The 24100-nt window shown below is 41.6% G+C and overlaps 1 protein-coding gene across 2 annotated transcripts in view; it reads right to left on the reverse strand.

The window, feature by feature from the left end:
* usp31 (ubiquitin specific peptidase 31) overlaps positions 1 to 23188 on the reverse strand; it is a 133484-nt gene extending 110296 nt beyond the window's left edge. For both annotated transcript variants that reach the window (XM_060840732.1, XM_060840730.1), the window contains exon 1: positions 22066 to 23188. In XM_060840732.1, the coding sequence (XP_060696715.1) occupies positions 22066 to 22776 (711 nt within the window). In that variant the 5' untranslated portion in view covers positions 22777 to 23188. The remainder of the gene's footprint in view (positions 1 to 22065) is intronic.
* Positions 23189 to 24100: the final 912 nt, after the last annotated feature.

A 24100-nucleotide genomic window follows, 5' to 3' on the forward strand; every position in this document is an offset into this window, starting at 1 on the left:
ACCAGTGACCAGAAACTCCACTTGACCAGCCACATATTCTGGCTACAAGTACAGTTCAGAGGTTAGGAATTCTGGAACATGTAGCTCAGCTATGGACTCCTCAAAGCCTGTCCACCATCTACAATTGTAGAAATCAGGAATTTCAATGAATACTGTCCACTTCATTGTGTGCTTGCAGCTTTCATCAACACTCAAGAAACTTGACAATCCAAGGCAAAGCAGCCTACTTGACTGATATCTCAATCACAATCTTCAACAGTTAGTGCTGCCACAGGAAATGGCAGCATGGCAAGATGCACTGTAGGAACTCAAGGCTACTTCGACATAACTTCCATACCAGAGACCTCTAACATCTAAAAGTACATGGACTTACAAGTACAACACCACCACCTGCCAGTTGTCCATAAACCATCCCGACATAGAACTTTATCAGTGCGCATCACCATGTCCTAGCAACTTTGAGGGTGTACCTACCATCCATGGACTGCAACAGCTCAAGGTGGCAGTTCAACACCAGTTTCCATTGGGCAATTAGAAATGGGCTTCACTAGCAACATCCACATTCTACGAATGAATATAAAACAATTTGATAAAATACAACTATTTAATTCATAATTTTGCTCCTCAAAACTCTGAGGCAGGATCGATGCTGCTTGATGGTTTAAAGTCTATTTCATAAACAAGTGCAAACCTCCATAATTAAACACATCTTTTCATTCCCTCAAAATGTAACTGAAATGTTAAGCTGCTTGAAGATAACAGCTGTTTTTAGGTAAAGCCTCAATACCAATCCCCAGATGCCTGAATGAGTTCCAGATGAAGACTACCAAGTCTCAAACTGGATGCATAGCTCAATATCAACTCTAGAATTAGCCTCAGTGTCACCAGAACATCAAGGATGGAAGTTGGTAAGCAAGTTTTAAAAGGTTCATCTTCTGCTTTTGATAAAAACCTTCTGACAAGCATCAGAAATAGGTGGTCAACCATCTGGGAACACTCAACGAGCCCTCACATACAAGGAATGACTCTGATAAAAGTAAACAACACTCATGAGCAACCAAGATATCTGCAGTTGGAAAATGAAAACTGCTGGGATATACACCACTCTACACTACTCCCTCATTGGAGCATGATGGTACAAGTTACTTTGCCGGACAAATAACAGAAGCAGGTAAACTCTAAATCCTATATTAGCTATTTTACAAAATAAAACTGAGGTCGTGAATAGTGTAAAGAAACTACTTTACTAATCCCAAGCAGGTCAGAAACCTGCTGCGTTTAACTATTCTGACCCATGTGTGGCTCTCGACCCCTACAAACATGGTCAAGAAACCCCTGAGATGATCCAAAAAGCTGCTATAATGCAGTTCACTGCCGCCTCTTTGATACATCTTCCTCGCCAGCAACACCAACATGACAAGACTTAACAAGAAAGCATGTGAGAGAGAGCGCGAGCACTAGCACGAAAGCAATAGAAAGCAAGTGAATTAAAGTGAAAATTGTTTTGCCTCATTATTTAAGGAGGGATCAAGTGCACCAATCAATACTATAGAATGGAATGGGGTAAGAGAGACTAACTGAAAGAGTATAATCATTTACACTAAAATAACATATTCAAGCTAGATCTTCCGGGGATCAGTCATGCCTGTTTCACTGCAGCTAGAAGTAACAGATTATACTTCAATATTCAATTTATCTCAGATTCAAAATGATGCAAAGCTTCCCTGCAATGTTAATGGCCCCTCCTGGAACACTCAGGGAAAGCATTCCAGAAAAAGAACAAGGCCATTTTCAGGGCAATCATCAAATTGCATGCATAAGGGGGACAGTATTTTCTCTGCCTTTCAGAAATAAAAACCAGTTTTGGAATTGAGTAAAATAGGCTTCAAAACCTGATATGTAGTACTTAAAATGAATTAGTGACTAACAACCCAGTCTTTAAACGTAATCCGACAGAGGCATAATTAGAAAAATGTAGACTAGTGATCAGAATTCCACTGTACTCTAAACCACAACATTTGAGTACAGGCTGCAATCAGCGACTGTTGCTTTTTGTATCAGCTTGCAATTTCCAACTGTTTCATGCTGTAAAAGCCACTAGAGCACCCTTGAAATTGTAGGACAACAGAAAAAAAAAGCAGCAAGAATGCTGATCGGCCAAGAATTCAAGGGCAGGCATGGCAGCTTTAAAAAGAAAAGGCCTCCAGCCAAGAATCAAGTAAAACTGAACTCTAGCAAATACCGTATAATCATGACTCTGTATGAGGACAAATAATTTCTTCCTAATGCACCTCATTTCAAATAAGTAACCTGTAATTAAAGAATGGTGGCCCCGAGTATCAGAAACACATTGAAACATGCAGAATTACCAAAACAATTCCAAAGGGTTACAAATGATGGTGCAGAAGGATCACCCAATTTTCTCCATTTGAACCTCAACTTTGAGGAGATAAAAAAAAGGCCACTTTTCCCAAGCTTAACTGTATACGTGTTCATATGACAACAAAGACTTTAAGGCTTACACCACAATGAACCTACATCCACTACAGATCTTTGTGCATAATAGTTATTTCCAGCCCTATTTCTGTCCCCCACTCTCAGTTTTGTGCCATATTCACCCTCCATGTACATACTTTATTACAGCTGCCCCCATCCAAAACCACAGCCTTGCACTAGGGCAGTTCTCCATCCTCCAACCATTCAGTATCAATATCCAGTCTCAGAATTATCCATACTTTCCAATTTGAGGAAACATAATGTCAAATTACAATTGAAACACAATGAGACTGAAAGAGTCTGTGAAATCAATTAAGTTTTGTTAAGAATTATTTACAACAACAGACACAAAAGGATAACCCAGTGAGTTAGGGAGTGAGAGGAAGGTAACAGGATAGGGCACAGAAAAGATTAGCGATTCAGAAGCAATCTGGTTGCTAATGACACATTTCTAAATAGACAATAGAATCGTACAGTACACAAAATGGCCTCCAGCCTATCAAATCTATACCACCAAAAGTGTATAGCTACCTACCATCTGTTACACTTTCCACTTGTATGTCAGTTCCAAAACCATGTCCAGTTAGGATTGCTTTGCATATATTAGATTGTAGGTAATTTCGGGTAAACCATCTCCAAACGTGTTCCAGTTTCAATCAAGTATGTTAAAATTAGCCTGAGGAACTCTTCCAATCTAGTATTTCTCCACTGAAGTCATCAGTACTCTGAGCTTAAAAAACATTCCACAGAAGGGTAGAATTAAACCAGTACTTATAGCCATGTTCATTTAACCAGTGTGTAGCATACTCAGCAGTTTATGCTTATTATTCACCACAAATCAAATTCTGTCATCCTGCAAAAGCTTTTTCAGACATTCGTGTGGAGATCCACAAAATATTCACTCACTACTGTTACCAATTTCTAAATAACAGATTTGTTCATACATTTGTCCATTACAATTGTACAAAACAATAATTTGCTTTTGAACAAACTAATGTAGAATAAGTACACAATACATGAGCCACATGCTGTGCCTCAATACAGACAGCAAAATATTCAATGGCTTGACTGATATGCTGATTTCCCCTCAAGCACCACCTTGTAACCATTCAGGGAAGGAATTTTGCATCTCAAGAGTTCATAGATTAGGGTAAAAAGGGACCATGAATAGGAAGGGTTGAGGGGGATATGGGTTAAATGCTGACAAATGTGTAATGTTGAAAGACTGAATTGTACTCTCTCTCTGGACATTAATGCAATATTAGAGGGTTAAACTGCACTGACTTTGGGTGGGGCAGACAGTCATGCAGGAATGTGAATGACTCCCGATCCAATTAGACAGTCATTTGCTACTACTCCCCCTACTATTATCAAATTAAAGTATCATTCACTCTCTTCCATTCAGAAATACTTTCTAGCCATCCCCTGAAGCTAGGTATGTCACACCTATATTGTCTTGGGGAATCAGAGTCAAAAAATCGTTTGCATAACAATTCCCCAGGATTAGGGCATTTTCATTTACATTACCTCAGAGGATGATCTCATCCTACCATTGTACCTGGGATAACGTGACTGTGAGGGAGTGACTGAGTTGTCTTGAGTGGCATGTGACTATGGTGGAGTGGCCAGAGTATCTGTGAGCATGACCAACTGACGTCTATAAAGGGGATGTGTTTTCTTTATTCAGTGCCTCTTTTGACTCAACCTCACACGCCTGCAAGGGGGCTCAAAGGGGGTCACCTTGCTTGTACAAGTTTAATAAACTTTCACTGTTTGCAGAAGTCGGTGTCCGCGAATTGCATCTCATGCGTGAAACCTCCAGAAAAGAACCTAACAAATGGAATTAGATTAGTTTGGGATATCTGGTCAGCACGGACAAGTTGGACCAAAGGGTCTGTTTCTGTGCTGTACATCTCTATGATTCTATTAACCATAACAGTGACATTACCACCAAACAGTACAATATTATTAATTTCTGTATCTACCTTAGTTCTTAAGGACCAGCTTAGCTCTACTGTTTTTCTAACAACTAGTGTATTCTAGGCATTCCTCATCTCTTTCAAACTCTGGAAGCCAATCCCTTAAAAGGTTCTGGTGTATGTAACCAGAGGAATGTACCAGCAGTGCCTGTTTTGACAATATCACATCAGAAGAAAAGAAATCAGTCCCAATTCAAGAAGAACCTTCTGATCCAACAGGAACAGACAGAATGGTCAAAATAGGACTAACCATGATCAAAACAGTGGGACAATTCCCAGATCATACAAAGCTGAACCAATCAGCAACTCTAGCATTTTTGGAGGAAATGTAGTCAGAAGACTAATTCAACCAAACCAATTAAACAGGGCAAATAACAAGTCACTAAATTTTTAGTTATCTGCTCAGAAGCATGTATTCTCAGTGCTTTGAGGGTTGCATTACTTGAATAGCAAATTATCCTAAATGCAGGAATTGACAGTCATACGACAATTACTTGTTCTTATTTCCTCCTCACCCCTCCAAACAAAATATAAATTTCGTATATAGATAGTTTCCTAAACCAGTGTTAAAGTTAGGAGACACTTGAGTCATTTATCATAACTATAAACATATTGTTAATGGCCTGCTGGAAGGAGCTGATGCTCAAGGACTACAATACCCCCTGCAAGCGCATTCCCACCAAAAGAAGTCAGCTAAACACCAACACCACCCAGAGGCAGTAGTTCATCTGGGGAAAAGCAAACAAGGAGGAAACACATCTGTTTTGTGACTTCAATTCAACTGCTGTGGAAATTCATTAACCTCACCATACCAAGACATGATAACAATCAAGTGTTCTGCCTACTGGGAATACATACACGCCTCAAATCCTCTAGAAACCTTTTCCTATTACAAATTAGAGTTTCATCTGCTATTTCACTGACAAACCATTAATATTAAATACCACTGAAGTTGGTAGTACTGAAAAAGAATGCAAAATCACAGATCCTTTTCATTGATTTGATTCTCATTGTCAGCACATAAACACCACAGAAAACACTTCTCTCAATAAAACAGCACCGCAATTTCTCGATTCCTCCTCCTTCCGTGATGATCACCAAACCACTTAAGCTTCTTCTCAATAATCTCCTTAGAATGTATCCATTGGAATGTCCTAACCCTCACTCTCCAACAGGGTCAACTTAGTCGAGCAGCTTTGAAGTATATTTTAGATCACTACAACTCACTACACAAAATCTTTTGTCCTCATTTCAACAATTAACCAAATTCCTGAAATTCGTGCCCTCCACCAATGGAAACCATCATTCCCGCATTCTGCATTTATTGAAACACTTCATAATCTTGAATATATGTATTATCCTGTATCTTCCCTTAAATGTTCTCAATACTAAGAACATGCAGATAATTGAACTGAATGCAGCATCAAAGAACCCTTAGGTTATGAGAATTTGGAGGAAAATTCCACTTGTTAGTAAAATTTAACATAAGGTTATGGTTTGGATTGGAGGCGGCCAATCATCTCAGCCCAAGACATTGTTGCAGGAGTTTCTCAGCATAGTATCTTTTGCTCATCCATGTTCATCCATATCAATGGCCTTCCCACCATCATAAGATCAGAAGTGAGGAGGTTCCCTGATGCTCGGTGAGTTTGGTACGATTCACAACTTCAGATACTAAAATTGTGTTCACATGAATGACATTCAGGTTTAGCTGACAAGTGGGAATTAACATTTGTTTATCACACAGTATCAGATAACATCAATCTCCAACGAGAAAGAGTAACTCAGGTTGTACATTTGTTCACTGAGCTGGAAGGTTTATTTTCAGACGTTTTGTCACCATGCTAGGTAACATCATCAGTGAGCCTCCGGTGAAGTGCTGGTATCTGTCCCAATTTCTATTTGTAGGTTTTGGTTTCTTAAGGTGGGTGACATAAGTAGAAAGCGGGACATAACACTAGCGCTTCACCTGAGGCTCGGCTGTTTATTTTACCTACCATGGTGACGCAACTACTGAAAATGAACCTTCCAGCTCAGCAAACAAACTTACAACCTGACCCATAAATCTTCTCAAAAATCGCAGAGAATGCAACTATCATTCTTTAACATTCAACACCACTACCACTGCTGAAAAACCCATCAACAACTTGGGAAAACCACTACCCAGAATTATAAAGCATCAGTCACAAATAATAAGCAATTCAAGAAGAGACAAAAGACTACATATCCTTTGGTAAATAACTCCAAAATGTTTATCTGCCATGTACAAGTCATGAATCAGGATTGTGATGGAATACACTCCATCTCTCTGGCTGGTGCTGCTTCAACAATGCTGTCAAAACCATCCAGGGCAATCAGTTACTCTGAATACCCCAGCACCCAATCAATACCAATAATGCAGTAGCAGCAACATATGCCTTACAAGATACATTGCTTCAACATGCACCTCTTCAGCAGCACCGTCTAAACCACATATTCAACTCCCAAGGCGGACAAAAGAAACAAATAGAGTTAAAGTCATAGACATGTACAGCACAGAAACAGAATCTTTGGTTTAACTTGTCCAATGCACGGAACAATGCTCCATCACTGCATAACCACCTTCAAGTCTCTGACCATCCAGATATGGAATTATAAATCATTGTTCCATCATCTTTACCAAGCTAAAATTCTTCAACTTCCTTCCACTAGTGCCACACAGACTGCAACAATTCAAAAAACAACAGCTCACACACACCTTCTCAAAAGGCAATTGAAATGGGGAATAAATACCTTGCATGCCAATGACATTCACTTCCCAAGAACAAATATCTTTTTTAAAAAACTCAAAACTCATATAGATCAGTAGGCATAGAAGCGACATATGAACAGGATTTGGAGTAAGCTTGAATGTGGTCGGAGATTTGAATGAGATGATGTTTGAACAGATATTTAAAAACCTGCTCGGATGGTTACTGGAAGCCCTGTATCATCACACAATGGGGACAGGCAGATACTCTGGTTCATAAACAGCAAATTTTGTTTTAACTGGCACCTTTGATAAACTAGTAAAAATTATATACCACAAAATTTACTACATTATCCTGTCTGATTATCATACTTTAATTTATCTCAATGTACTTACACTTATTCAATCGAATGGCCATATAAAGTATCAACAGTTGATTCAATTTCGAGTAAATTTCTCCTCAATATCACAATCTATCACGAATAGTCAGTTGAGGTTGTGAGTGACAAGACTGTCTGCTGGTAAGTTTTATTTAAGTGATTTATGCTGCAAATATAAGTATAACAGTGATGTGTATATCCTATTACTTAGCATGGTTTTTACATTGATTATCTGGACCTCTTGATTATCCAAAATATTTGATGAAATGGCACACTCATGATCGCATAGCTGCCAGTTAATAAAACATTCACGGTACAAGAAAAGGTGAAGCAGAACTAATCAGTTTGCTTGTGCATATGATTGTGCCATACATGAAAATAATTTTCAGAATAATACAGCATTTGAAGCAGAGATATTGGAGACATAAACATCTCTTCTACTCCTTTTCCACATCTCTGCCTGTATAAGCTTTCATTTATTTCTATAGAATAAGTTTTGACCTGCCCACAGGATGTCCTTTTAAATGTACTCAGTGAAGCAACCAGGAAATCAATACCTGTTGGACAATTTCAGACAGTCGTCATTAAACCACATTTCTCATGACTCGCAGGTTACTTCGCTGTTGATCAGGTAGGTTACTTCGCTGTTGATCACACACTCCACTTTACTGACATTACTATTTATTGCATCCATACACATAATGCAACCACAAGACAATAAATCACTTTGCAACATACTGATCTCTTCAGCAGAAAGATGCGACTTACAGCTTTCTTTGACAGTGAATGAGCACCACCCTCCCCATGGGATCATATTTCCAACAAGACATTGAACCGAGGCCCCATCTGCCTGTTAAAGTGGGCAGTTGTGGCAGCCATTATTGCACTTTCATGATTCTCTGAAGCTGCACTAAAAGACACTGCAGAGCTCTGACAACAAATACATAACTTGTTCAAACCAAATGTTAACTTTAGAAAAAAGTACAGTTAAATAGCCTCCCATAAATTAAATTGCACAGAATTAAACATACAGTTGCTAAAATGAAAACAAAACTGCCATATTCCCATTCTGGGCAGTAGCCCAGGTTCACAACTTTGCTACAGCTAATAGCTCATCAATCGTCTTCAAAATAGTTCACTTTTCTTTCACGGACTAGTTTCTGGACCTAATTTTGGTTTCAGTTAATGATTATACATTCAATGTTGTAGCATGGTGATTGACAATTAAATAATCTAGTCTCAAGAGGAAAAGATAAACAAAGCTTGAAAATTACAGTGCTCAGCTGCATTTGAAAAACTGCAAGCGGAGTCACAGTGCAGACATATGGGTCAAAGTAAAATCAGCAAACCAGCTCCACCTTAACAAATATTACAATCCATGACATTTTGGCACAACTCAAATCAAAATATACCAGTGGTATTAAATATCAAATTCTTCTTCACCACACAACATTCAGGACTTCAAATCTATGTCAGCTAAGAGCATCTGAAAAGTTAGCAGCAGTAATTGTTAACACCAAAGGTCACGTGCAGTTTACAAAAGTATTTTCCAAGTATGCTTGTGTATACAGCATTTAACTCAGCAAAATGCCCAGCTGCTATTTCAGAGCAAATGTCACTCCTCAAAGCAAAGTTGCCTCCCACCTCCCAAGACATACAACTGTTATGCAATGAGTATGACAAATCATATGAAACTGAATATATGGGCAATATATATTACTCATAGCATGCAATAGCATGCCTTAAAATTAAAAAGTGATGTAATATAAACAAAAGCAATAGTCAAGACAATTTTACAGGTGATCTTTCTTTAAGAGTCACACAGCACGGAAACGGATCTTTTAGTCCAACTCATCCATACAAGCCAGATATCCTAAACTGATTTAGTCCTATTATAGAGAGTTTGGTCCATATCCATTTTAACCATTCCTATTCATGTCCCCAGATTCCTTTTAAATGTTGTAACAGTACCAGCCTCCACCATTTCCTCTGGCAGCTGCTTCCATACACGCACTACCCTCGTGAAAAGGTTGCCCCTCAGGTCACTTTTACATCTTTCCCCTCTCACCCTAAATCTATGCCCTCTAGTTTTGAGCTCTCCCTACCCTGGGGAAAAAGACTTAACTATTCACCCTACCTATGTCCCTCATGATTTGGTAACCCTCTAGAAGGTCACCCTCAACCTCTGACACTCCAGGGAAAACAAATGGCCCGATAAACGAATGACGTGATGAGGAAAAATACTTTTGCACAACGACTGATATAGCAATTACAGAAACGTAGCTCAGGGATAGAAAGGTCCGGCAGCTTAATGTTCCAGGATACAAATGCTACAGGAAGGATAGAATGGGAGGCAAGAGAGGAGAGGGAGTGGTGTTTTTGGTAAGGGATAGCATTACAGCTATACTTAGGGAGGATACTCCCAGAAATCCATCCAAAAAACTTCCCTGGATGTAACTGAGAAATACGAAAGGGATGATCACCTTATTGGGATGGTATTATAGACCCCCTGTCAGAGGGAAATTGAGAAACAGATTTGTAAGGAGATCTCAGTTATCAGGGCAGGTGACTGAGGTGTCAGTGGGGGAGCACTTTGGGGCAAACTACCATAATTCTATTAGTTTTAAAGTAGTGATGGAAAAGAACAGACCAGATCTAAAAATTGAAGTTCTAAATTGGAGGAAGGTTAATTTTGACAGTATTAGGCAAAGAACTTTCAAAAGTTGATTGGCCGCAGATGCTCGCAGGTAAAGGGATAGCTGGAAAATGGGAAACCCTCAGAAATGAGATAACGAGAATCCAGAGACAGTATATTCCTGTCAGGTTGAAAGGAAAGGCTGGTAGGTATAGGGAATGCTGGACGACAACAGAAATTGAGGGTTTGGTTATGAAAAAGAAGGAAGCATATGTCAAATATAGACAGGAGAGATCGAGTGAATCCTTAGAAGAGTGTAAAGGCAGTAGGAGTATACTTAAGAAGGAAATTAGGAGGGCAAAAAGGAGACATGCGATAGCTTTGGCAAATAGGGTTAAGGAGAAGCCAAAGGGCTTTTACAAATACATTAAGGACAAAAGGGTAACTAGGGAGAGAATAGGGCCCCTCAAAGATCAGCAAGGTAGCCTTTGGGTGGAGCTGCAGGAGTTGGAGGAGATAATAAACAAGTATGTTATATCAGTGTTCACTATGGAGAAGGACATGGAAGATATACAATGTAGGGAAATAGATGGTGACAGCTTGAAAAATGTCCATATTACAGAGGAGGAAGTGCTGGATGTCTTGAAATGAATAAAGGTGGATAAATCCGCAGGACCTGATCAGGTGTATCCTAGAAGGCTGTGGAAAGCTAGGGAAGTGATTGCTGGGCCCCTTGCACAGGTGAAGTGCCAGAAGATGGGAGGTTGACTAACATGGTACAATTATTTAAAAGAGGTAGTAAGGACAAACCAGGGAACTATAGACCGGTGAGCCTGACATCGGTGGTGGGCAAGTTGTTGGAGGGAATCCTAAGGGACAGGATGGATTGTTTAGGGATAGTCAACATAGCTTTGTGTGTGAGAAATTATGTCTCACAAATGCGATTTGAGTTTTTTGAAAACGTGACAAAGAGGATTGATGAGGGCAGAGCAGTGGACATGATCTATACGGACTTCAGTAAGGTGTTCAGCAAGGTTCACCATGGGATACTGGTTAGCAAGATTAGATATCATGGCATATAGGGAGAAGGAGCCAGTTGGATACAGAACTGGCTCAACGATAGAAGACAGAGGGTGGTGGTCGAGGGTTGTTTTTCAGATTGGAGGCCTGTGACCAGTGGAGTGCCACAAGGATCGGTGCTGGGCCCACTACTTTATCATTTATATAAATGAGTTGGATGTGAGCATAGGAAGTATAGTGGACAGTGATGGAGGTTACCTCAGATCACAACAGGATCTTGATCAAATGAGTCAATGGGCTGAGAAGTGGCAGATGGAATTTAATTTAGATAAATGCAAGGTGCTGCATTTTGGGAAAGCAAATCTTAGCAGGACTTATACACTTAATGGTAACGTCCCAGGGAACGTTGCTGAACAAAGAGACCTTGGAGTGCAGGTTCATAGCTCCTTGAAAGTGGAGTCGCAGGTAGATAGGATAGTGAAGGCACCATTTGGTATGCTTTCCTTTACTGGTCAGAGCACTGAGTACAGGAGTTGGGAGGTCATGTTGCAGGTGTACAGGACATTGGTTAGGCTACTTTTGGAATATTGCGTGCAATTCTGGTCTCCTTCCTATCAGAAGGATGTTGTGAAACTTGAAAGGATTCAGAAAAGATTTCCAAGGATGTTGCCAGGGTTGGATGGTTTGAGCTATCGGGAGAGACTGTTTTCCCTGGAACGTCGAAGGCTGAGGGGTGACCTAATTAGTGGTTTATAAAATCATGACGGGCATGGATAAGATAAATGGACAAAGTCTTCCCTGGGGTGGGAGTGTCCAGAACTAGAGGCCGTAGATGTAGGGTGAGGGGAAAAGATATAAAAGGGACCTACGGGGCAACATTTCCAAGCAAAGGGTGGTGCGTGTATGGAATGAGCTGCCAGAGGAAGTGGTAGAGGTTCGTACAATTACAATATTCAAAAGGCATTTGGATGGATATATGAATAGAAAGGGTTTAGAGGGATATGGGCCAAATGCTCGCAAATTCATTTAGGATATCTGATCAGCATGGACAAGTTGGACCGAAGGGTCTGTTTCCATACTGTACAACTTTATCACCCAATAAAGATTATTCTCAATGTTCTGATCAGTCACCAATAGACCCAAAGGAGGCTAACAACACAATGAAGCTTGTGAAGGTGGGAAGGAAATGAAAAGGCATCTGTATGTGAATCTTTTGCGTACACGCACGCTTCAGGGGTGCAGGTTTAGTATTTAAAAATGCTGCATTTCTATCAAAACTTTCCCAATCACAGGATATTCCACAAATGCTTTACAGCCAACTGCATACTTTGACGTCCAGTCACTTTGATAATGTTGCAAATGCACTTATAACCTTCCAGCCAAGACATTTCGGTAATAGCTGTGATGTCAGGAATTGAGATTGGCCCGCTACGTTCCTCAGCTAAAGGCCATTAGCAGAAACATTTTTCCAGTAAGTAGATTACACCGAGAAGTAATGCAATCAGCTGTCAGCCTTCTTTACGCTGTCAAGTTTGCAAGAGGTACAAAATTGAACTTCTTTAAAAAAACTTATTACAGAGGAACCTCGATCATCCAAAGGACACGGCTGGGGCATATTTCGTTTGGACAATCAAATGTTAGATAACATAGTTTAACCAAGCATCGGGACCTTGCAATCTTGCAAAATAATCCAATATTCAGATAATTGAATGCCGGATAATCGAGGTTCCTCTATAGTTGATATTGACAATTGAACAAATCCAAATCATTTTCAGAATCTTGAAATTCATCCTGCCTACATACACCCAGTTTTCAGAGCACAGATTCAGGGAATTGAAGATGTACATTCTTAAAATGTTGAGAGTAAGATTCACTTCAAGACTTTCAATTAATCCTGAATGGTGCAATTCTTTTCGCTTTGCATACTGTGGCTTTTAAAATACACATTTCAAAACCCCTGTACCGATATTAAGTGGGTGAGGACAGGGTTGATGTCTGCTCCAACAATTATAGGACTAAATCAGTCAAAACAATGTCTAGAGTCCAGGTGTGCATAAAATAACTTTGGTGAAATTTGGTGGGATAGGCAATACCAAAGGAATCAAACCCCAATACAAGTCAGCAAATTTTGTAGGGTTTTCATTCTCCGAAGTTGTAGATTGTAACTCATTTGCCCCATCATTCAATGGCTGGGTACCCTGTATCACTTTCACTCCATAATCTTTGCTCCCTTTAGCCCCAAGAACCATAGCTATTTCCTTCCTGAAAACATTCAATGGTTTTAGCGTCAACCATTTCTGTGGAATTCCACAGGCTCACCACCCTCTAGAAGAAGTTTCTCCTAATCCCAGTCCTAAATGACCTACCCCATATCCTTAGATTGTGACCTCTGCTTCTGGACTCCCCAGTCATCAGCAACATCCTGTGACTACTTTGCCTGGTCAGAATTAAAAATCGCACAAAACCAGGTTATAGTCCAACAGATTTATTTGGAAGCACTAGCTTTCGAAGCGCTGTTCCTTCACCTTCAAAAGGGAGTGCTTCCAAATAAACCTGTTGGACTATAACCTGCTGTTGTGCAATTTTTTTAACTCTGACCACCCAACAACTTCAAATCTTGCCTGGTCCTGTTAGAATTATATAGGTTTCTCCAGTGAATGGACCCCGAACCAAACCAATCTCCATGGGGTTCCACAGGTGACTAAAGAATCAACCGTGGTTTTCATTGAATAATCTATAGCCAAAGATCTTATCATTGATGAACACCCCTATTACCCTTTTATGCCATGTTCTCTTAGGCTGTGCTTCACTACCTTCAGGATTTATACACACTTCAGCTTCATATGAAAACTAATACCTTAAAACCAAGTGCTTCTTTTCCAAATTACACCAAAAAAAAGTTAACTGCAATCTTAAATCATCAGTTTAACTACAATAAACACCAGAGAGCAGTCCTGCTTGGAAGGTGAGAACAGTTTGTTTCCTTTTTCCTTGTTGTCTTCTTCCCTCTCCCAATGGATCCAACTCATTACTGAAATACAACCTCCTGGGAACACCCCAGTTTCTACCAATTTCCATGGCAAAGGCAGATGGTGAGCACTGACAAAATAAGTGACCCAAGCGACACTCAAATCCTGTCCTCCATCTGAAGCCCTCCTGTGCACAGCCAGAAATGGTAACTGGACACTGACCAGGAGCAACAAATAAAGCAACTCAGCCAGCTAAGGCAAACTTTAAATGCCTCAATCTACTGAGCTAAGATCAGACTAACTCAATCAAACCCGTAAATCTTACTCACGACATGGTCGATGGGCTCAATACCTTCACAACACAGCTACATGACAAAGGTCCAATGCTACTTTCCAACAAACATCAGGATTTGTACAACACTAGCTACTAATTAGCAGGAAAGGCCACCAATATTTTTGACGGTGGGAGAACAGGGAAGAGATACACAAGAGCAAATTTAATGAAATTAGAGATGCAAAAACTATATACAGTAGTGAAAATCAGGGAGGAGTATGTTTAATCTTTCTAATAACACTGGAATAATAATGATGTAAAAAGACAGAGAGTGGGCAATAGTTTCTACAGCATTCGGGACAATTTTCTAAACGCCAGCAAGGAAAGAATTAGTGCTGCATCTGATTCAAGGGAGCAAGAGGGGCTAAGTGGACGAGACTACAGCTAGGGAACAGTGATCACAGCAGATCGTATGTTTTATGTTAGCTATGAGAAAAGAAAGTGAATAGAGTACTTAAGTGGAGGGAAATCAATTTCAGTGGGCTGAGATCAGGTCTGGACAAATTGGAATAATTGGTGGGTTAAATTGCAACAAAACAATGGAATGCCTTAAAGAGGTAATTGTTCAGGTAAAAGGGGTAAAATAAATTTGGGCAGCAAAAAATAAAAGCTCCTTGCATGACAACAGAGAGAAAAATAAAGCAGAAAAGAGTGCATGACAGATAATACATTCAAGATTGTTAACATAAATGAAATCCACTATAAATATTGACCGGGGGAAAAATCTGAAAAGATGAAACAGAGACAAAGAGACAGACACACATACAAAGAGAGACACAGACAGACAGACAGAATAGTATAGTGGCATGCAGTCAAAAATCCTCAACAATGACTCTGGATCCCATGAAGTCGCATGCCATCAAATCAAACATGCATAAGGAAGTCTTCTACTGATTACTAACCAGCTAGTGAGATATTAAAAATCACTTGGAAGTACAGAGGGTATGGCAAGGGCACAGAACGTACCCTGGTTGGGTGACTTCAGAGTTCATCACTTAGCAGCACCATTAGATACCAAGATGGTCAAGGCCTAAAGGACAAAGCTGTTAGACACAATCTGTGAATAGCGGTGAGAGAATCAAAAATGAAAAACATACTTTACTTTGTCATCACCAATCTGCCTATCACAAATGCACCTTTCCATGACCATTTCTGCAGGAGTAACCACTGTAAATAGCCTTTGCAGAGGTGAGGCACAATCTCCACATGGAGCATCATGTGGCATCAACACTATACTAAATGGGATAGATTTTGAATAGCTCTAGCAATTCAGACTAAACATCGATGAAGCACGAAGTTATCAGCAGCTAAACTGAACTTCAATGTAATCTGCAACCTCTTGGCCCATGAAATACCCCACTCCACCATCATCATGAAACCAAAGATTAACCCTGGTTCAAAGAAGAACACATAAGGGCATGCCAGAAATGCTAGCCATACCTAAAAATGAGGCATCAACATGGTGAAGCTACACCACATAACTACTTGTGTACCAAACAGCATAAACAGCAATGACGTAAAGCTAAGCAATTTTGCAACCAAATGATCAGATCCAAGCTCTGCAGCTTTACTGCATCCAGTCATGATTGGTGGTGGACAATGATACAACTCACTGCAGGAAGTGGCTTCATAAATATCTCATCCTCGATAATGGGGAAGCCCTGCACAGTGAAAAAAATAAGGCTCAAGCATTTGCCAAAAATAATCTTCAGCCAAAAGTGTCAAATAGATAATCTCTTTCTGTTTTCTCAGGAGGTCCCCAGCAGCACAGGTGCTAATCTTCAGCCAATTCAATTTCTGGATGTGATATGATATCAAGCAACAACTGAAGGCAGGGGATACTATGAATTGTGTGCGCCCTGGCAAAATTCTAGCAACAGTACTGAAGAAGTTGTAAATTTGTTCAATGAGCTGAAAGGTGTTTGTGTATCCTGGTGGCTAGTTTTCTGCCTGTCTAATGTAGTGGTGGTTACAGACATTGCATGGTATTTTGTAAACGACATTCGTTTTGCTAGTTGTTTCTTTAGTGTCCTTTAGGCTCAACAGCCACTTTTTAAGTGTGTTGGTAGGTTTGAGGGATACCATTATGCCAAGGGGTCTGAGTAGTCTGGTAGTCATTTCCAAGAAGCCTTTGATGTAAGGTAATGTGACTGGAGTTTTTGGGCATGTTGTGTCTGCTTGTTTGGGCTTGATTAGACAATTGGTGCAGGAGTAGGTCATTCTGCCCTTCGAGCATTAGGAATTGGCAGACTGGTGTTTGTTGGGAACCCGTTCTTCTTGAATACGCTGTATAGTAGTTTTCTTCTGCTGCTCGTAGTTCCTGGGTACTGCAATGTATTGTGGCCCTTTTAAATAATGTCCGGATGCAGTTCAGTTTGTGTGTGATGAGACAATTGCTTCTGTAATTAAGTATCTGGTCTGTGTGTGTTGCTTTCCTGTAAATGCTCGTCTGAAGTTCTTCACTGTGACATCTAGGAAGGGGAGTCTGCTGTTGCTCTCCTCCTCTTGTGAATTTTATGCCAGTAAGGATATTGTTGATATTGTAGGTTTCCGCTAATTTGTTCCATTTTGTGATGACAAAGGTGTCATCCACATAACAAATTAGAGGAAACCCACAATATCAACAACATCCTTACTGACATAAATTTCACAAAAGAGAACAACAGACTCTCCTTCCTACAGGTCAACATGGAACAAACAGTTAATGGAGAACTTCAGACCAGCGCTTGCAGGAAAGCGTTACACACGAACACCAGCTAGCCACCAAAAGATATGACCCACTATCATTAGTATCCTTACACACAGACAAAGAAGGATACCACTTCAAATGGGATAATGTAACTATCCGAGGACAGGCTAAACAGAGACACGTATGGCAATTCCAAGGGGCCTGGCATTCAAACCAGAACTCCATCAATAAACACACCGATTTGGACCCCATTTACCAACTTCTGAGAAAAAGAACTAGAAATGATATCACCCACCTTAAGAGACCAAGACACACAAATAGAAAGCTGGACATAACACCAGCGCTTCACCGGAGGCTCACTGATGTTACCTAGCATGGTGACGAAACATCTGAAAACAAACCTTTCAGCTAAGCGAACAAACTTACAACCTGAGCTATAAATCTTTTCAAATATTACACAGTACTGAAGACTTGTGCTCCTGAATACCTCCAGCCATCTGTTCCACTAGCTAGAATACTGGCATCTACCCTGCAAAATGTGGAAAATTGCCCAGGTTTGTCCTATGCACAAAAAGCAGGACAAATCCAACCCAGCTAATTACTGCCTCATCAGTTTACTTTCAATGATTGGCAAAGCAATGCTATCGAAATTTCAGGCATAAGCCCTTCTTCAGTTTATGCCCGAAATGTCGATTCTCCTGCTCCTTGGATGCTGCCTGACCTGCTGTGCTTTTCCAGCAACACATTTTTCAGCTCTGATCTCCAGCATCTGCAATCCTCACTTTCTCCAAAGCAATGCTATCAACCAGCACTTGTTTAGCAATAATCGGCTCACTGATGTGCATTTTGTGTTGTGCCAGTACCATTCATTTCAGCCTTGGTCTAAACATGGACAGGGGAAGTGAAGTCAACTGCCCTTGACATCAAGGTGCCCTAGCAAAATTATAATCACTATTCAATTAGATCCATCACACATCGACCAGACAAAAACAAGGACAGTTGATTTCCTCACCTAAAAGAGGGTGAACCAAATGGGTTTTTCCAACAGTCAACATTAGTTGCATGGTCATTATGATACTCTTAATTCCTGATATTTTTCTTGAATTCAAATTCCACCATCTACCATGGCAGTTCTCAAACTCAAGTTCCCAGTACATTTCCTGTATCTCTGATCTAATAATCCTACCAGGTCAATGCTTCCTCTTATAAATCATTTTCCTACTTTTCTGGATGTTGCTGGTAAATTCTAATTTGAGGGACTGACAAAACTGAAAATCATATAATTGCAGACTAGGAGACAAAGGTGATTGTGATCACCCACAGTATTCAGTATAATGTTGCAAACAGGTTATTTAACAAACTACTTGCAACATTGAAAAACAAAGAGAGGAATGGATATCAGATAAAAAAAACCTCCTCCTCCCTGTCACTCCTGAAGACATATCAGCTGATTTGTGGAACAGATTCACACAAAAATGAACTGCAATCTTTAAATCAGGTTGCTGATACAGAATATACAGCCAAGAGGATGGTGACCCTTGGATTGACAATACCTCAGCAAGCAACCCCCACTCACCTCATTATTATTGAGTGAAATTTTACTTTCCCCTTAGTTGTCCGTCAACATAAATTTCCTTTAGGTGGATACTTCCTGGTTGCTCAGCTCTGTACCCTCTCAAGAACAAAAAATATTTTTATAACACACAGTTATGCTGCTGAAATTCAGCACCCTCTACTCAAACTGTAGATTTGCTCTCAACCTGAGACCACATAGCAATAAAATACAAGAACTTTAAATAAAATGACTTGACAATCAGTACAGCAAGCAGATTACATGTGCAATTTAAGCACAGTGACAGGTTGTTCTTTTGTGGAATAGGTGCTATTTAATCCCAATCACATTCATCTCTGTAATACCCATAGATTTGTACTCCTGGTTTGCCTTCCTTCTTTCATAGTCCTTATACATGAACTCATTCAAAGGTTTGCCACACGCACCACGAAGTGTACCAACTCCTACTTAACCATCACTCTTGTGCTCACTGACCTACATTGAGCCTTTGCCAGAATGGAATTCATCATCAGTTACAGTGAAAAGATGCTGAGAATAACATTACGTAATCATCAAGCTGCGAAGGTGTATACGAATACTTGATTACTGCTGCAGTTTTGTGACATTACACAATTCCCAAGGAAATTTTACAACCCACGGGAAAACTACAGACAAAGAGACTCACGTATTCCACAACAACTTGCAGTTAACTAGCACATTTAATAAACTTAAACATCTCAAGTCACCTCTCAGGAGTGTCAAACAAAACCGTGATGCAAAGCCATGCAAAATATTTGATTGGATGACCAAAAGATTTTTTTTGCCTAGTGTCTTGAAGGAACGAGTGGTTTAAGGTAACTGGCAAGGCAGCTGAAGCAGCAATAATTAATGGTAAAGCAATTAAATCGGAGAACACATAATAGAGTTCAAAGGAGCCAAGAGATCTCAGAGGGTTACAGAGAAAGGGAGGGATCAAGGTCATGGAACATGAGAATTATAACATTGATTCCTATTCTGGCAAAGCCTCAATGTAGGTCAGTGAACACAAGAGAGTGATGGTTAAATAAGAATTGGCACACATTGCTACATGGGCAACAAACCTTTGAATGAGTTTATGTTCAGTGAGTATGGAGGACGATGGAAGGCCAGCCAGGTGTGCACTAGAATAGTGAAGTCTTTGACTTTAATGAGGGTATCAGTAGCAGGTAAACTGAGATCGGGCAAAGTTGGACAGATTATCTAAGTGGAAATAGCCAGTCTTAGTTACAGTGCAAGTACTTGCCCTGAAGATCCTCTCGGAAAAAAGTACCTAATTTAGTTTTTCCTGCAAATAAGCAAGATAGAGTCGGGCAGTTAGGGAATAAAGTTTACAGATGCAACCAAAAAATGGTTTCCCATTGCTTCGTTACATTGATCTTCTAAACAATCAGCACTTATGTTGCACGGCAAACCAAAGAAACAGGAAAGGTTGAGAGAGGTTGTAATGGAGGTAGAACTGGATGTCAGTGTACATGTAGAACTGAATTCACATTCTGGTGATATCACTATGTAGAGGGGAAACAGAAGGGGGTCAAAGATAGAAAACTGGGTAATACCAGAAGGAATGCTATGGGAATGGGAAAGGAAGCCATTGTAATTTAATAACTATCTAATTGTAGCCAAAGTAAGAATGGAACCAGCAAGGCAGTGTCAAAGGAACATAATGTGATCAGCAATCTTAAAGGTTGCAGATGAATCGACAAGGATGAGATGGTTAATTTACCACTTTAGAAATGATTTACCAGGACGCTGCCAGGAATGCAGGGTTTGAAGTATAAGGAGAAGCTGGGACCTTTTTCACTGCAGTGGAGGAGGTTGAGGGGTAACCTTATTGGGGCTTATAAGATGATGAGGGGCACAGATAAGCTGAATAGCAAGGGTCTTTTCCCTAGGGAGGGGAATGTCAAGGCTAGGACACAATTTTTTTCTGAGAGAAGAGAAAGATTTTAAAAAAACATGAAGGGTTTTTTTTACACAGAGTGGTGTGTGTGGAACGAACTTCCAGAGGAAGTGGTGGATGCAAATGCAGTTACAATTTTTACAAGATATTTGGATAAGTACATGAATAAGAAATGTTTGGAGGGATATGGGCCAATCACAGGTCAGTGGGACAGGTTTAGTTTGGGATTGTGGTCAGCATGGACTGATTGGACCGAAGGGTCGTTTCTGTGCTGTATGACTCTATTATAGGACTTTGATAATGACCATCCACACCACATATTTCCACACTGTCACAAGGGAGAAAATCTGATTCAGGGATTCAAATCTGGAGTTCCAGGAAAGATGGGCATAATAGGAGACAACATGTTCAAAGAATTTTCAGAAGAAGTCACTTCCATTGATCACAGAAAACATTCTGCCATATGCAATCTCAAATGGAAAGTTTGCAAAGTTTGATCACCCCAAGCCACATATTACAGATATTTTCAAATCAACCTGTTCAAAGAGGGTATTACACACATCTGGAACATACGGGAAGTATTGCAGTCTTCCTGACAGAGGAAGTTCTGGATTCAGAAGAAAACTGTGGAAATGGAGATGTCCTCCATTCCCCCAACATACTCTAGATGAATAAAATCTAGAGTATAAAATTAATACTGTCGAAGTAAGCAATGCTTTGAAATCAAAGTAGCTTTTTCAATCAAGACTAGCTATTGAGAATGTACGTGCGCATGTGTGGGAGGGGTCAATCCTAAGCTTTTAGCATGAAAGAAATTCAGATTTAGAGTGCTAATCACATCCTCAAAATTTCCCCATACTTCCAAAGTTCAATCAAGACTGAGCGCTAGACAAATGTTGCAACCAATCTGAACACGATATCCCACAAACAGCAAAGAGATGTACAAAACTTCTGTTTTCTTGATGCTTGTTACTGAGGGTAGCCAATATTCCGAAGTTCCCGAAACAAAGACAAAATACTGCACTAAGCTAGTCAAGAGAATTCAGCGGGGCATCTGACAAGAGCAGTGTCAGATGCCCTGAAGTCTCGATAAACTAGTGACAGACAAGCTCTCTCCTAACCAGGGGAATTTGAGGCAAGCAGGATGCATGATCCCGTGTTTAAAGCTATCAAGTGAACCATCAAAACTAGTAACCAGACAATCCTGAGTCACAGGTGAAACTGGCCACCTCGCTGTCCTGATGCATTTGAAAATCTTAATAATTCCCTCCTTCCCCAGTGATAGCTTTTCTTTTTAAAAAAATCCGTTTACAAAGAGCTTCGGGGGTGCCAGGGCTGTCCTACCTTGAATTCACGGCTGAGCTGTGGAGTGTATTCTGCAGTCCAGAGTGCTCGGACCAGAGAAGCGAGCTGTTCAGTGACCTCTCCTCTCATGTCTGCCTGGGGTCTCGATCGGAATAAAACTCCGTTGGATTTGGAAGTTTTGTCCAGCTCTTCCTCGTCCTCTGCTCCCCGGCGCTGGGTCTCTGCCCCTTCGGAGGGATCGGGCCAGCCGGGCGGCCGCTCCCGGTACTGCTCCAGAGCCAGGAACTCGGCGAAGAGCTCGGTGTTGCTCAGGCACTGAAGCACGGCGTTCATGAAGCAGGTGTTGCCGTGGTTCTTGAGGCCGGCCACGCCGGGGGGCTGCCAGCGGTCCCCAGACAAGCCGCTCTCGGACGAGTCGCTGTGGCCGGCGGCCGCGCACCGACCCGCGGCCACCGCGGCCGGATTGATGCCGCTCATCATCATGATGATGGAGGAGGCCGAGGAGACCACCCCGACCCCCGGGCCCAGCCCGATGCCCAACCCCATGGCGGCGCCGGCCTCGGCCGCTCGGAAATTCTTGAAGCCACCGTCGTCCTTGTCGTCCTCGGCCGCCTCCTCGGTGCCGAAGTGCGAAAGGGTGGACAGAGTCTTCAGCACCCTGCTCATAAAACTGCCGACCGACCGTGCCGAGCCCCGCCGGAAAAGTTTCTTACTGAAGGACTTTTTCTCCTTAGCTGCCGCCTTAGACATGTCCCTAGTCTCCTCCAGAAAATAAAACAATCGCTGCAAGGAAAAGCTGTCCGGTGGATTGGAAATTCAACAACACCCCCCCCCCCCAAAAAAAAAGTGCAATTGCAAGAACGCTCGCTCAACTTGTACCTTTGTATTAAAAATAGTGATTCATTTGCAATTTGAGAAACTTTTCCAAATTGCAGTCTGAAAACGTTCTAAAAACTTGCGATTGAAAGAAAAACAAAGCAACAATTTGTGAAATGCAACTTAAAAAAAGGGGGTAAAGTGTTCAGATTTGCAACGCGGTGAGTCAAAAGGGGGGGCTGGGGTTGGGTGTATTTCGAGGCGATTATTTTCTTTGTGCCCCCCCCCCCACTCCCTCTCTCTCTCAACGGGCGGATGGTGTTCGTTCAAACGGTGAGGGTGAACTTGCAGCGGCCCGGGGGTGCCGAGTGCGCGTGCGCCCCGGCCGGCTGGCCGACCCCGTGCTGACCCCCACACACCCCCCGCCTCCCCACCCCCCGGCGCTGCTGCAGTCTGTCTCAGTGAGGCGCTCGATCCATGAGGCGCCGCTCGGCTCGGCTGCCTGCCTCCCTCCCTGGGCCGGGGATCGGGATCGGGATCCACATCGCCCCTGCAGCCGGGCGGAGAATGCGTGGGTTTGTGTATTTTTTTCTCTCTCTTTCTCTCTCTCCTCCGCGATCGGTTCACTCCCTCAGCCCGGCTCCAGATTTAATTCGACCCGCTAGAAAGCTTGCCGGCGGCATACGGGCCGACTGCCGGAGCCCACGCTCCGCGGCCGGCTCATTCTTCGCCCGCGAGATGCCGGTGTGCGCCGAAAGCCACCATTCACCGCCCGCCAAGGCCTTTCCACTTCAGCGCGGTGCACTCGCGCCGCCCAACCGTCCTCCTGAACCATCCCGCGGCGGGGGCGGGGCCGCTTCATGGTGGGCAGTGTCCTGCCACCGTTCACCATGGCAACCACCGCGTCCTCGCCCAGCCGCCCCCTGATTGGCTTCTCTCACTGTACCTGTGCTTTTGCTTGGGTACAGGTTATGTCAATCACCTGCCCCGCCCTGCGGCATTGAGTTGAAGCAGTTTAAAGGGGAGGGAAATTCATTTAAAGGGAAGGGCACATTGTGGAAAAACGTTTGACAATGTTATTTTCTTCCAGCACAACATTGTAAGGGTTCTTTCTGCAATCCATGTTACAGCGCTTCACAACGTGCTCCACAGTTTCTGGGTCTGTTTTCCTCCCATAAATCATATGTTGATTGCCAAACAACAATATGCAGTTCCAAGGAAGGCTCAGGGGACCCAAATCATTAACTTTGATTTCTCT

This window comes from Hemiscyllium ocellatum, chromosome 20 (genome assembly GCF_020745735.1).
Source record: "Hemiscyllium ocellatum isolate sHemOce1 chromosome 20, sHemOce1.pat.X.cur, whole genome shotgun sequence".
Classification (NCBI taxonomy): Eukaryota; Metazoa; Chordata; class Chondrichthyes; order Orectolobiformes; family Hemiscylliidae; genus Hemiscyllium; species Hemiscyllium ocellatum.